Here is a 12370-nt window from a genome sequence, read left to right as displayed (position 1 = left end):
TCTGTAAACCCCCTTCTCTCATCAGGCAAAATGCTTACTTTATGAAAGGCTTTAAAGGCCCTGTAAGCATGGCCGTAAGAAAACTAAACAACAGTATTATATAGCTTTTGAGAGAAAGTATAAGCAACAATCACTGGAAAAAGGAATGCTCTGAGCATCAGAGCTGGGAACACAAAGGCATGAAATGACAGGTCATCAGCTTGCCTTTGACTGCAAAGACACTAGCTAAGGGAAAGTAAACCCTCGATAAGCATCTAGGAAGCAACATAAATAATAAAACTCTTATTGTAAAATCCTTAATTCCTACTGACATAACTCCATTATTCCCTACACCTTTCATCAGGTATCTAGGCTGGTCACGAAACAGCTGGATTAAAGCAACATTTCAGCCTGTCTTCAACAATATATTTGGTAAGAAGAACTACTGTCATTCAGAGAGAGGTGTTGCCATACATCTGCCCAACTACTCCAGGGAAGTAATTCAAACAATGATGCCTTTAAAGGTCATTGTTAAAATAACTTAATTTATTTCACTGCAAAAAAACCACTTACCAACATGCAGCACTCCATCAGAAGCAAGTGTCACAAGCAGATTTCCAAGCAGAACGATTATGGGTGTGAACTACCACTTGGACTGTTCACAGTTTTGTTACTACACAGCAAAACCCTAAACACCGAGGAGTTAACTGCACCAACTGCCATCCTCTTTTAAGGACCTGGTGTCACTTGGCTCTGATCAGAAAACAGGAGCAGCCATTGAGCCCCAGCCCCCATCTTGCTGCTTTGCAATAGAGAGCACAAGGGCTCTGGCAGCAGCCATGGAGACGTAACGGGACACGGCCCAACACAAGACCAAGTCCTCCCACCCCCGAACAGTCACTGCCTGTTCACACATCTAAACCAGGCTGTGAACTGCAGCTGCAGTCACGTCTTTCTCCAAAAATCGAGGGATCTTTTCCTGATGGGAAGGAAGAACCACCACAGCACCTGACTCAAAACCTACGGTGACCACCAGCCCATCTAAGCTACAGAAGATGCAACACAACTCGTCAGAACTACCATCCAAACCTGCAGGAGCCTGTGTCTGGGATGCAGATAGAAAACAAACCACAAAGCACTATGGGGTATTAGCTACAGACTACTGGACAAATAGAGAATAAAGATGAGAAAATTCAACACACAACATTTGCTTTAGAGATGAGTGGCATTTACAAAGGATGTGTGAAAACATGCCTGAGTGAAGGACTCCGCGTGACCGGTTTAGTTGCAAATTTGTCTTTGCAAACTGAGATTTTTATCCATTTTTGCAAATGACCAAGCCAGGTTCCTCAGCCACACACTCCTCCCTTTCTACCCACCCATTCTTCTACTAAAAAGAAATCTTAAAAAGGAAGTGAGGAGTAGTGCCCAAGGAGTATAAGAGATCAGGCAAGCAAATAACATGTGCTTTAAGAAAGCATTTACATTCAGGTTAAGCTTCCCTTAGCATCAAGCAAAGACCATGATGGCAGATACTTTCTAAATTGAATTACTAGTGAGCCAGTTGCATCAGAAGCTAGCAATGTCATACAATAGTCTAATCAACAGATGACACATGACAAGATATCTACCTTTATTCAGAATTATATAGAAATACAGATATCACACTGATATTTGACAGACCAGATTTAAGTTAAATCTGGAAGTTTCTACATTCAAATTTAAAAAGCAAAAATTAGAAAAGTTAGGAAGTCTAAGATAACTTGCAAAACCTTAGTGCCACAGAAAGCCACGGGACATGGTAGCAGCCATGACATTTCACTTTCCTCCATACATAGGTTAAAATAAGACAGAATAACACTCACTGAGGACTCTCTCACCGAGATCTCTAAGGAGATCTCTTTACCAGACAAATCCGACTATGTCTAGAATATTGAAAAACTTACTTTTTGAGAACCAGCTGTTAAAACAGCCTAAAGCCTTCTATGTATGTGTCCACATAAGAATCAAACAGTCAGTATCCCATCAAGGCAACAGATTGTTTAACTTTGATGCTTAGATCTTGCAGTGTGAAATACTTACTAGTGACATAAGAAAAGACAAATTGCAAGTCTGGCTTACTGCCTTGCTGCCTGACAAGCTATTTAGGTTAGCTGGATGTAGAGATAACTTCAAGGAATTTCAGAAAAATCTAAACAAGTGGGTGAACTGACAACTGAAGTGGAGAGAGATCAGATGCTGAGAAATGTTGAGTAATACACTGAACAGAAGAGTTTAACCTCCTTATTCTCTGCAGGGTTAACACACACCACTAATCAAATACACCCAAGCATCACCACATACATGCTCCAACAAAAAAGTCTGTTCAAAGTGCTGATTGGATTTTAAGTTTAACCATGCCAAAACTCTGCAATACAAAAATGTTATTCATGTTAAGGATTTTTTTTTTAGAAAACCACAATTCAATATGAAAAGCTCATCTGGGATGCCATATACAGTACAGGTCATCCTAATTTAGATAAGCCTTAACATTTTATCTTAAAAATACTTCCTTTTCATACCAAGTTCTCCCTTGAGAAAAGTTTCCATCCCTGCTATACAGGAATTTATTCTGAGCAACAGCAGTCAACAAAGCTGCATCATTAGGATCACTCAGTCAGAGGGAGCATCTGGAAAAATCCTAAAAAGAGCACAGAAGCTGCTGGAGTGGAGACCTTTCAAAGAAGGAAGGTCTCTGGCTATCTGAGCCCCTCCCTTCCCATCAAAACAGCAAAAGGCTAAGTCATAAGCAGCAACCAGAAGACTGAACCAAAGTCACATCAGATGCTGAGGAACAGAAGTGGCACCATTCCGAACAAAGGTCAGGTCTGAACAGCTAAAGCCTGTCTAAAGAGCATTGCAACAATCTAACGGCTGTTAAAATCTAGAGCAGCATCACTAATTGAGCATGGACCTTACCCTGTGTGCGCTGTTGCAGTAGAACTCTCATATCTCCTAGATCTGTGCCACGAGATGCAGAAGCACAACATGCACATGCTGCCTCAAACATCCCAATAAACTCCCATGAACCACAGGAGCCCCATGGAACAGGCAGCAGACAGGCTGATGATTTCCCTACTCAGCACTGGGACAAGCAGCGGTTTCAGCTTCAGAGCACCAGGGAACACGCAGGGGCACTACTGCAGCGCAGGCAGCGAGGAGCCCACCCTCACCTGACAAGAGCTGCCCTGCTCCTGGGGTGCTGCCTGCCTCCCCGCTCTCCCCACACCTCCCCCCTTGCATTTCAGCAGCTGTGGAGCAAGCCAGTTCTTCCAAATGAGTATCACAAACTGCACCTCCCAAAGGGGGTTACTACGAGCTTCTCTATCCTGAATCAGGCTGACTGACTCAGCACCACCCAAGATAGGCCACCAACCCGAGATAGTTCACAGGAAACAGACTGGATAATTTGCAGAGCTGCATCACACATGACAGTCAAATACTTTCCATCATCATCCCCACCCAAATTCCCTTTGAGATAATTTGGATAAGCAGCTCAAAAACACACTCAATCTTTCAAACAGTCCAACTATGAGAAATTCAAGTGTCTAGAATGAAGCTGTCAGTGAGATGACTCTTCCCATTCACTCAGGAGTTAGGTGCCACAGATTGCTGCAGCCAACCCATGGTGCCAACCTGCCTGAGCCCCTCAAAGGATGTCTCACAGGATTTGTGCACTGGGTGGCTTGGAGGCTGCGTGAGTAAGGGGACAGTCTGCACAGCTGGGACACCAGCATGTCTTCTAGCAGCTGCAGAGGCTCAGCTGCCACATGAAATCAAACACTGTGCCTGGCACAAGCAAAATAAACTACAAAGTTATCCACAGCACAGCTTTACAGAGCAGTTCTGGGGCCACCTACATTTTCCCATGCCGCTAAGGGTCCAGAAGATTACTTTGGCCACTGCTGTTCCTCTGGAGCCATCCTCCCTGTGGTAGGGTTGTGAGGGATGTAATAGCAAAGCACCCTTCTCCTTAGCAGGGGACTGCCCTTGTTCTGAGTAAAAGCCTATTAAGGCAGTTGCATGTCATGTATGAGAAATCTGCAAGTTGTGCAGGGTCATTTAAGCAATAGTTTCACTTACATTTTAGTTCAAAATAGTTATGTGACCATCTTAAATCTCAACTCTGCATAAAGCAGATATGAATGAACTGCCCCTTACAAATCAATACTGTTTATTGTGTGCTTTAAATCAATAAAGCTTTCCTCCACAGAGTAAATTCTTCTAAAACAGCGATTAGGCATTTGAGGAGAATTAAATAGTTTCACTGAACAATACCATTAGTCCTGAAACATCAGCTTGACATCCCAGCCAGAAAGCGCTTTGTCAGGACTAATTAATCCCCACAGCACCTCTGTAAGATTGAGAAAGCAATTCATCTGCTTTTTAAATGTGTTGGGTATTTATGTTGCAGAACATCGTGGCTGGGGTGGAAGCCGTAAGTACCAGCATAAACAATGAACAAACCAAGCCAGCAGAACCCATCCAAAAGCATGAAAAACCAGAGAACACCGACAGCTGTAGGATTTGGCTTCTTTGCATCTTCCTGTTACACACCAAACCTCCCGCGACTATCCAGAGAGTCTTCCAGATGTCACTCGACTGGATGAGTGGCAGTGAAAAGCAGTTATTATTCTATTGGGAGCAGTTTTGTCTGTTGTTTGTTCAGCCAATTATCTATGCATGTAGCTTAAAAGGGAGGGGGGAGCAGTAACCTTAGGCTCCGTGAACAAGAACTCTGGGTTTTATTTGAGCAGTCAAAGCAAAGTCTTCATTGCCACAATCAAAGCATGTAACCTTACTAAACAGGTCTCATGAATGGCAACCAGCCAGCATAAAAAACATTTCTCTCCAAGGAAGTGGTCGATCTACATAGCTCTCATGTGTATGTAGTAGTACTAGTCTACATACCTCCACCTGACTTTGCCTAGCTGCTGCCACCCCATTTTTTCAGCTAACGCTTGCCCTGCTGGTGGGGCACTCGAGGCCACCGGGTTCAGGCAGCCAGCCCCTGCAAAGGAAGAACATCAGCAAGGCTTTCCCAAGCCAGCTGCATGATCTCTCTGCTTTGAGAAAGGCTTGAAGTTCTCCCATACTTGACAAACCGAGCATCAAGTCAAGCCCATTTCTATCCTGGTAGACAATGAGATCAGCAGAGTCTCTAACACGTGCAGGAACGCGTTGTGGGGCGGTGACGCTCCTCGGCATGCTGAGCAGAGTGCAAGGCCAGCCTTGGCAGTGTGCAGTCACCTTCAGGAGAACAGAATATGAATCAATCATTTACTAATAGGTTTCTCCAGTAACTGAGAGAAGAGTCCAGTCTGAAAAGGCACTGTGGCAGGTCAGTGACAGGACCATTCTCAGCTGCCTAGCACACATCATTTCTTTATGAACAAGTTATTTCATTAAACTTTTTTTGACAAGTCTTCCCATGTCTTCCAATAAATTTTCTGGCACAAGCTAGAGGAATTTAAATCAGATTCACACATGGAAGTTTGCTGCAAACTCATCTTCCCATAACTGTGCTAGCTATGAAGACACCAGTGCGAATTACACCTTTAGGAGATGCTCTACCCCACTGCTGGTTTCACCTGGGCTTCAGCAAGTGAAAAATCCACTCTCCCTGTAAAACTCAGTCAGAAAAAGAAGCTAAACACCTCCAGCTCTAGGAACACCTCCTCGGTTGGGCTGTCAGAGAGCCTGACGAGGTCAAGTGCCTGGGCACAGTTTCACAAGTGCACCCTCAGCAGCATTCCTGCCTTGCCACCAGAGCCAGCCCCACTCCCACACCTCCTAGCCTCCTGCTCAGCCCCAGCTATGCCAGAACCAATTTCTGCACAAGCACACACAACCTGGATCAACTGTTTCTGTAAAATAAACCCAAACAGTAAAATAACATTTTTCAGCCAGACCAGCTTCTGGACCTCACTCCCTGCACTGATAGAAAATTTTACTCTGGCAGCAGTAGCAGCTTAACATCAGCAACACCACCGAGCACGTGCCCCCGGTGACCAGCACAGCAGCCACCTCTTCCCTGCCATACCCACATCTTCTGGAATTTACTAGCCAATTTTCTGCCATTCTACTGGACAGAGATCAAGGTAACTACTTTGATATGAAAACACATGACCTACATAGGGATGAAACTGTTGATCTCCTTGCCAAGTAAGTTTCCAGTCTGTGACAGTGTCAGTAACTTCACAAGTTGTCAGTCTTTGAGGCAAAATTAAGAGACTGATCTTGTAAGCAAGATGACTTTGCCAGAGCAGAAGGTGAAGCTCAACCTACATACTTCTAAACAATGGGATTTACAGAGATTTCCTCAAAAGCATTTTTGATCTAAGTCTCAGAATTCCCCAAGATGCATTTAAAAAGCTGCTGAGCTGGACAAAGCTTCACATTTTTTATTTTTTTCATGTTCCATAGGGAAGTAAGATAAAATAATGCTTTTAGTAGTTCTAAAGTCACTGCCAACATCCACTGTCACTACACATGTGTACCACACCTTTTGCAGCAATGCCCTTGTTAAGAAGCATCATTCCTGTTGTTTCCAGCTACCCTCCCCAGTTCAAAGTGAGTTTACAGAAGGGAGGAAGCACACGGGCTCTGAAGGCAGTACCTGCAGTCTCCAAAGTGATCAATACATCCTACTGTAGAGTTTGTCTGGGGAGTCTCAGGAAAAAAAAAAAAAAAAACCAAACACCAAACCAAAACAATAAAGTTTCATTTTTCCTAACTGAAGAGGTCTGATTGATTTCAGCTCCAATCCACTTTTTCCAGTTACAGGTGCAGCCTCTGTTAATTCATCTTGGAAGACTCTTGATAGTAATAAATTAAAAAAATTTTAACTGTCACAATAATCTTACTTGCTATCCTTGTCTCACTATGTAATAGCACTTATATAAACCAATTAATTTTCATTTACTGTGGAAAAAAATTGTAAGAACAGCAAAAGTCCTACAGATTAAGACACCTGCTCGCAAAGATGGCACTTAGATGGAGACTGCATTTCTGTCACTTCTGTACTCATGGAAAATGGTTATCAACAGCTTCTATGGGCACACACTGAACCGTCTGTTCTTTATAAGATAATCAGCTATTTTGGGGAACGTAAGCAGAAGAAAGAGGCAGATTCACATACATATAACAAGGTGTTTGGCTAGCTATCAGTAAAGAAAGGCAACAGCAGGCTTCAAACTACCAGCCTTCAGCTGCATGACCTACACTGCTGCCGGTGATGAAAGAAAAACCTAGGGAAGAGAAATGCTCCATCTCTGAGAATTTTTCTCTCTTCTTCTTACACTTACTGATTTTCATCTACAGAAAAGCACAGCTCCTTTTATTCTCGCTGCTTTTCATTGCCTTCCCTTCTTCTAGCCCTTTTATTTTGGAGAACTCCCACATTTAAGTTAGCTATATTTAGCTTTATTCCAGTGATTATAGTTATGCTATAGGCAAATAACCCAAGTACTGGACAGTTACATATGAAATTTTAGCATGATGCTCACATTTTTAAATTTTTAACACAGGAAGTTTGGAGACCAAGTGTGTAGAGCAGACGGGGGATGAAAAGCTTCAAGATCAGAATAATGCAGAGGAGACAAAATACTCTGCAGTATTTCACATCAAGCCTAGAAGGCAGACCTAGAGGGGCACAACTAGATGACTGTGCTCTCTATATGACGTGCCTAGCTTTTCTTTAGTAAGATTCTCAGGCTCAGCAAACCTGAACCTTCCTGGGTAAATAGGTGGCCCTAACTATTTTAAATTCACAAGGTCATCTACATGTGACAACACATACATTGGCACATACGGGCCCTGAACCTTGGCAAAACTATTCCCTTATTCTCTTTACCAAAGCTCTAATATGGAGGTTCAGACTGGAAAAACCTTCATATGGAGTAGGCAGGGATTTCAGGGAGCAACTACAGAATCTGGGCTTTTGTTTAATGTCTCCAACCCTTTGCAACAATAAGAGCCTTCAAGAAATGAAAGGCCATCAACTGCTGCCTCCCAAAACTGAAAACATCTGCTGCTGTTTATAGCATCACCAAACTTAAGCAAGAAGTGTTGCTATTCCACTAGCTTTAACTCTCAACAGGAGTCCAGTGATTGGGGTAAAATGAGAAGTTCAGTCAGCTCCATCTAAAATAACCTTGAAAAAACTGCTTACACCACCAGGCCAGTAGGAAGAATACAACACCACAAATATTGGAGAGTGGGACAGGTTATCAGGCATCTCGAAATCCTTAGTGCAATCAAGAAGCTTCTGGGTTGAAAGGCAAGGAGAAGTGAAAAAACCTATCTTCCTCCAAGAAAGTTTGAGGGAGAGCAGAGGTTCCCCTAAACCTGGTAGAAAGAACCCAAGGACAGCACACCCACTGGAACCCAAATACCCATCTCTAACCCTCCTGTCTGCTGAAAGCAGAAATCTCATCTTGTTGGTACAATTTCTGATTCACACTGATGTTGAGGAACAGGCAGCAGCTAGCGCTAATGTTTTAGGACACCATTCTTATTTTCTGTTTGGTCACCAGCACAGCAGCTTACAATGCAGACACACCCCCTGCGTTAAGCAAGCAACTGGGACTACTCTCCGGCATGTTTTACCAAACGGTATGTACTGGTGCATACCTGAAAGATGATGCTTGCTTTCAAAACTAGGAATGACAAATTTCTTCGCCTCACTCAGTAAGGTTTGATCTCCCATCACACTATATCCAAGTCCTGATTTACCTAATTTCAAACAAAACTACAAAAAAGTCAGCTATGTGAGCTACCTTTTCCACAAGGAAAAACACCATTTTCTTCCCCTACTTGGTCACTGCCTTGCAGCTTTTTAACCTGAAATTCTTGCTTACAAGATACCTTGATTTTTTTCTGTTACACCATACCATGGGTACAGTAACAGTTAAATCACAAAATTTCTTCAGATTACTTAACTGTAGATGATTTCCCCAAATGCTCTAACATCCACAGGCTTCCCAGGAGCACCCTGAAGACTAGTATACCCTTAAAAGCCACAAGGTAGGTGCTCTGACATGCAGTTGCTTCAATCAAGATTTCAGGCATCTGAGCATCACTGAAGTCTGCTTTACAGGACAGTGAGATGCCACCATGTGCCAGTGACTTCCTACCGGCAAAGTCTGATGGTCCCTCTTACCAACAGCCCATCTGCAGGACTGGTGTCGTGTGTCACAAGAGCTGGAAAAGCACCATCCCAGCTTCTGACTTCATCCAGTCCAAGGCCAGCTGAGGGCCCACCTTACCCCCACTGCCTCCCCACCTTACCCCACTGCCTCCCCTTCCCTGCTGCTGACACCCCGCTGCGTGCCCACAGCCAGTCCTGCTTCCCTAGCAGCCTATTACACCAACCTCAGTGAGCAGGACTACAAACCTGACACCAACCGTTTGTCACAAAAACAATGGGCAAGCCCATGCCCTGAAGCTAGATGGTATCCCTGCTCATGTTTATTTCCACTAAATTAAGCCAGAATGAAAGATTTAGGGAAGGTTTAAAAACCTGTGTATCCTATCTTTAGCTACCAGTTGTCCCTCCCTGAATAAACTGATCAGGTATTACAAAGGCACAGTCCCACTGACAAGCAACTAGGTTCAGAGTGAGCCCTAACACATACATCTTCCTCCACATCCCTCAAACTTGCAGTTTTGCAGCCGTGTTTCCCCATATCTATTGCTTTTTGCTGGGTAAAAGACAGCATATGTAAGCACAGCACTCAGAGAGCACTGTAGCAAATACACAAACCTCTCAGCTGCAGCAATTTTAAAGATTGCTTGTAAAAGGCTAGGCTTACAAATATTTAAACTTAAAATACACTGATAAAGTTTAATGATCAGTGTGTAAATCCAAGTTCACTACTGCAGGGAGTAGTCATCTTATGACTTGAGCTGATCAGAAATTCCCCATCAGCTGGTTTTCACAGACAGTGGTAATTAGTTGAAACTTCTTTCCTGTATGTCAGAGCAGGGCTTCAACTCATACAAGCACACGGTCCCCCCCACTGACGGGTAAGTGTTGTGTCACATAAATGTTCTAGTGTTGGACCAATAAACTCTTCAAAACCTTGAGGATTTTCAGGAGGAGTGTCCAGTACAGCTTGCTTTCTTGGTAGCACTACTGGAAGATGACTCAGATGCAAAGCTTGTCAGGGCCATGTGTATTCAGGTGTATTTCTATGTGCACAACAAATATGTCATGTGATACGACTTATCACTATGTGTTTGAATATTCTCCTTTAACAGTGGTGAGTAGGTAATGGTTCTGTGACAGCTCAGCACACATACGTAAGGCACCCATTTAGTCGTTTCTGTAATATTTGAATCCCTAACCAAGGACATATGAGAATTTTTATAAGCCAGTATTAGGCCTATTAGATTTCTCCCTTGTCTTCATTTCTGTAAGAAAATAAAGATGCCAGGAAAGCATTCCTAATTTAAGCTTGTACTGACTTTCACGAAGGTTAAAAAACACACCTTGAAACAACTGTGTTACTAGACCTTCTCAATCACATTACTGAAACAGAAGCCCCAAAATGAGTTCCAAAGCCCTGGCTGGCAGCAGGTTGCATCTGTGTACAGTACACACAAGGATTATTCCTGGAATGCAGAACACTCCTTGAAGTCTTGTAAAATTGGACAATCATTTACTTCCATGCTTAAAGAAACCTCTAAGTAGAACTGGAGAGAAGGCAAAGTACTGACATCCCACCAACAATGGAAGCTCCTTCAAGGAACTGATTGCTGAGGCAAGGGGAAGAAAGGAAAACAAATTTAGAAATTACACTAGCTGCCCCACAAGGAGAACACTCACTGTCAGATAGGGGAGGTATATAAAATTTACCAACGACAAACCGCATATTCAGATTGTTTGAATTTCCAGCTCACTGGATGGATTTTTTTGAGTTGCCGTGTCTGGGAACTTCAGCTAACAGAGCATTAAATGTGAAATTCAGAAACTTATGATTTCAACAGCAATCCCGTAGTTGAGCTTCCTGCATGCCCGAGCTGCTGTACGCTGCCTTACTGTAACTGCCTCAAGCATGGAACTAGAACATGCTAGGACAGAGTGCTGCTTGGAAAATGACCTGGGTCTTGAACAGTAGCCTGTTTTCTGTTTCTCTTACTTTTTAAAGTGAGCAATATAGGGAAAGAGCTCCTCAGAACAAGTAGGAGCAAGAGGAGATTGCTGGCAAGCAGGAGGCAGACAGGGGCAATCAGAAACGCACCCTGAAGTCCGTGACCTCTAATCCCCACGCTCACCAAGGCCACAGAGCTGCCTGCGGGGGTGAGCCACGATGCAGGACAGGACCCGCCGACACCTCTGACCCTGCTCTCTCGGTCCTTCCCTGTTCCACTGAGCCCCGCCGCTGCCGTGGGGTGCACCGGGTGGGCTCCCCACCCCTGCTACGGTTCAGGTGGCAGCGCCGATGCCAGCTGCGCTACACTCACGCGTTACGGGCAGCGCGCAACGCTGCTCTGCAAGATGTCTGGAGAGGGGAAAAGAGGGGGGTAGGAAGATGAGGGGACGAAACAATAAAACACCTCCCCGGCCTCCCTCCATCCCTCACCTCCACAGCAGCAGGCAGGCGCCCAGCGCCCTGCCAGCGCCGCGGGGAACGAAGCGCCCGTCCTGCCCTGCCGTGCCGCGGAGCCGGGCTGGAGCTGAGGGACGGCAGCAGTTACCGGCCGGGCAACTCGGGAGCGAGGCGAGGGCGCGCCGCGGAGCCGCGCCGGGCGGCAGGCACACCTCCGACCGCGGCTGCCCCCCGCCCCCGGGAGGGGGAGACCAGGGCCCCGGCGCGGCGCCCCCCGGCGCGGCGCCCCCCGCCCCGCCCGGCTCCGGCGCCCACCTGTCGCGGGGGTCGACCCAGCTGGTGGTGCGGCTGCCGTGGTCGATGTAGTACACCTTCCCGTCGTAGTCCCGCGCCTCCTCCCAGCCCTCGGGCAGCGGCAGCTCCTTCCGCGGCATCGTCCCCACCGCCGGCCGCGCTGCCCCATCCACCGCTCCGCTCCGGGGCGGCGGCGGGGGCCGGCCGCGGGGCAGGGCCGGGCCGGGCCTCCCCTCCCGCGGGCAGCGAGGAGCGGTGCGGGGGCCGCGCCGGCCCAGCCGCGCAGGGAGGCGCCGCCGCCGCCGCCGGGCAGCTTCACATGCCGGCCCCGCGGCGGGGGCGGGGCGCGGGGCCGGCTGAGGCGGGCCGGGCTGAGGCGGGCCGAGGCGCCCGGCCCCGCGCCGCGGCGGGGTGGGGGCGGTCCGGGGAGGGCGGCGGGCGAGCCCACGGTCAGCCCTGCGGCGCGGGAAGCCCCGGCCCGCCCGGCCCCTCACGCCTCCATT

The 12370-nt window shown here is 46.3% G+C and overlaps 1 protein-coding gene across 1 annotated transcript in view; it reads right to left on the bottom strand.

Moving 5' to 3' along the window:
- The window catches only part of WWC1 (WW and C2 domain containing 1), a 73639-nt gene extending 61543 nt beyond the window's left edge, over positions 1 to 12096 (bottom strand). The window contains exon 1 of the mRNA XM_074838651.1: positions 11889 to 12096. Within this exon, the coding sequence (XP_074694752.1) occupies positions 11889 to 12007 (119 nt within the window). The 5' untranslated portion in view covers positions 12008 to 12096. The remainder of the gene's footprint in view (positions 1 to 11888) is intronic.
- Between the last annotated feature and the right edge of the window lie 274 nt (positions 12097 to 12370).

The sequence above is a fragment of the Strix aluco genome, chromosome 13 (assembly GCF_031877795.1).
Source record: "Strix aluco isolate bStrAlu1 chromosome 13, bStrAlu1.hap1, whole genome shotgun sequence".
NCBI lineage: Eukaryota > Metazoa > Chordata > Aves > Strigiformes > Strigidae > Strix > Strix aluco.
This window is presented reverse-complemented; position numbering and strand designations above follow the sequence as displayed.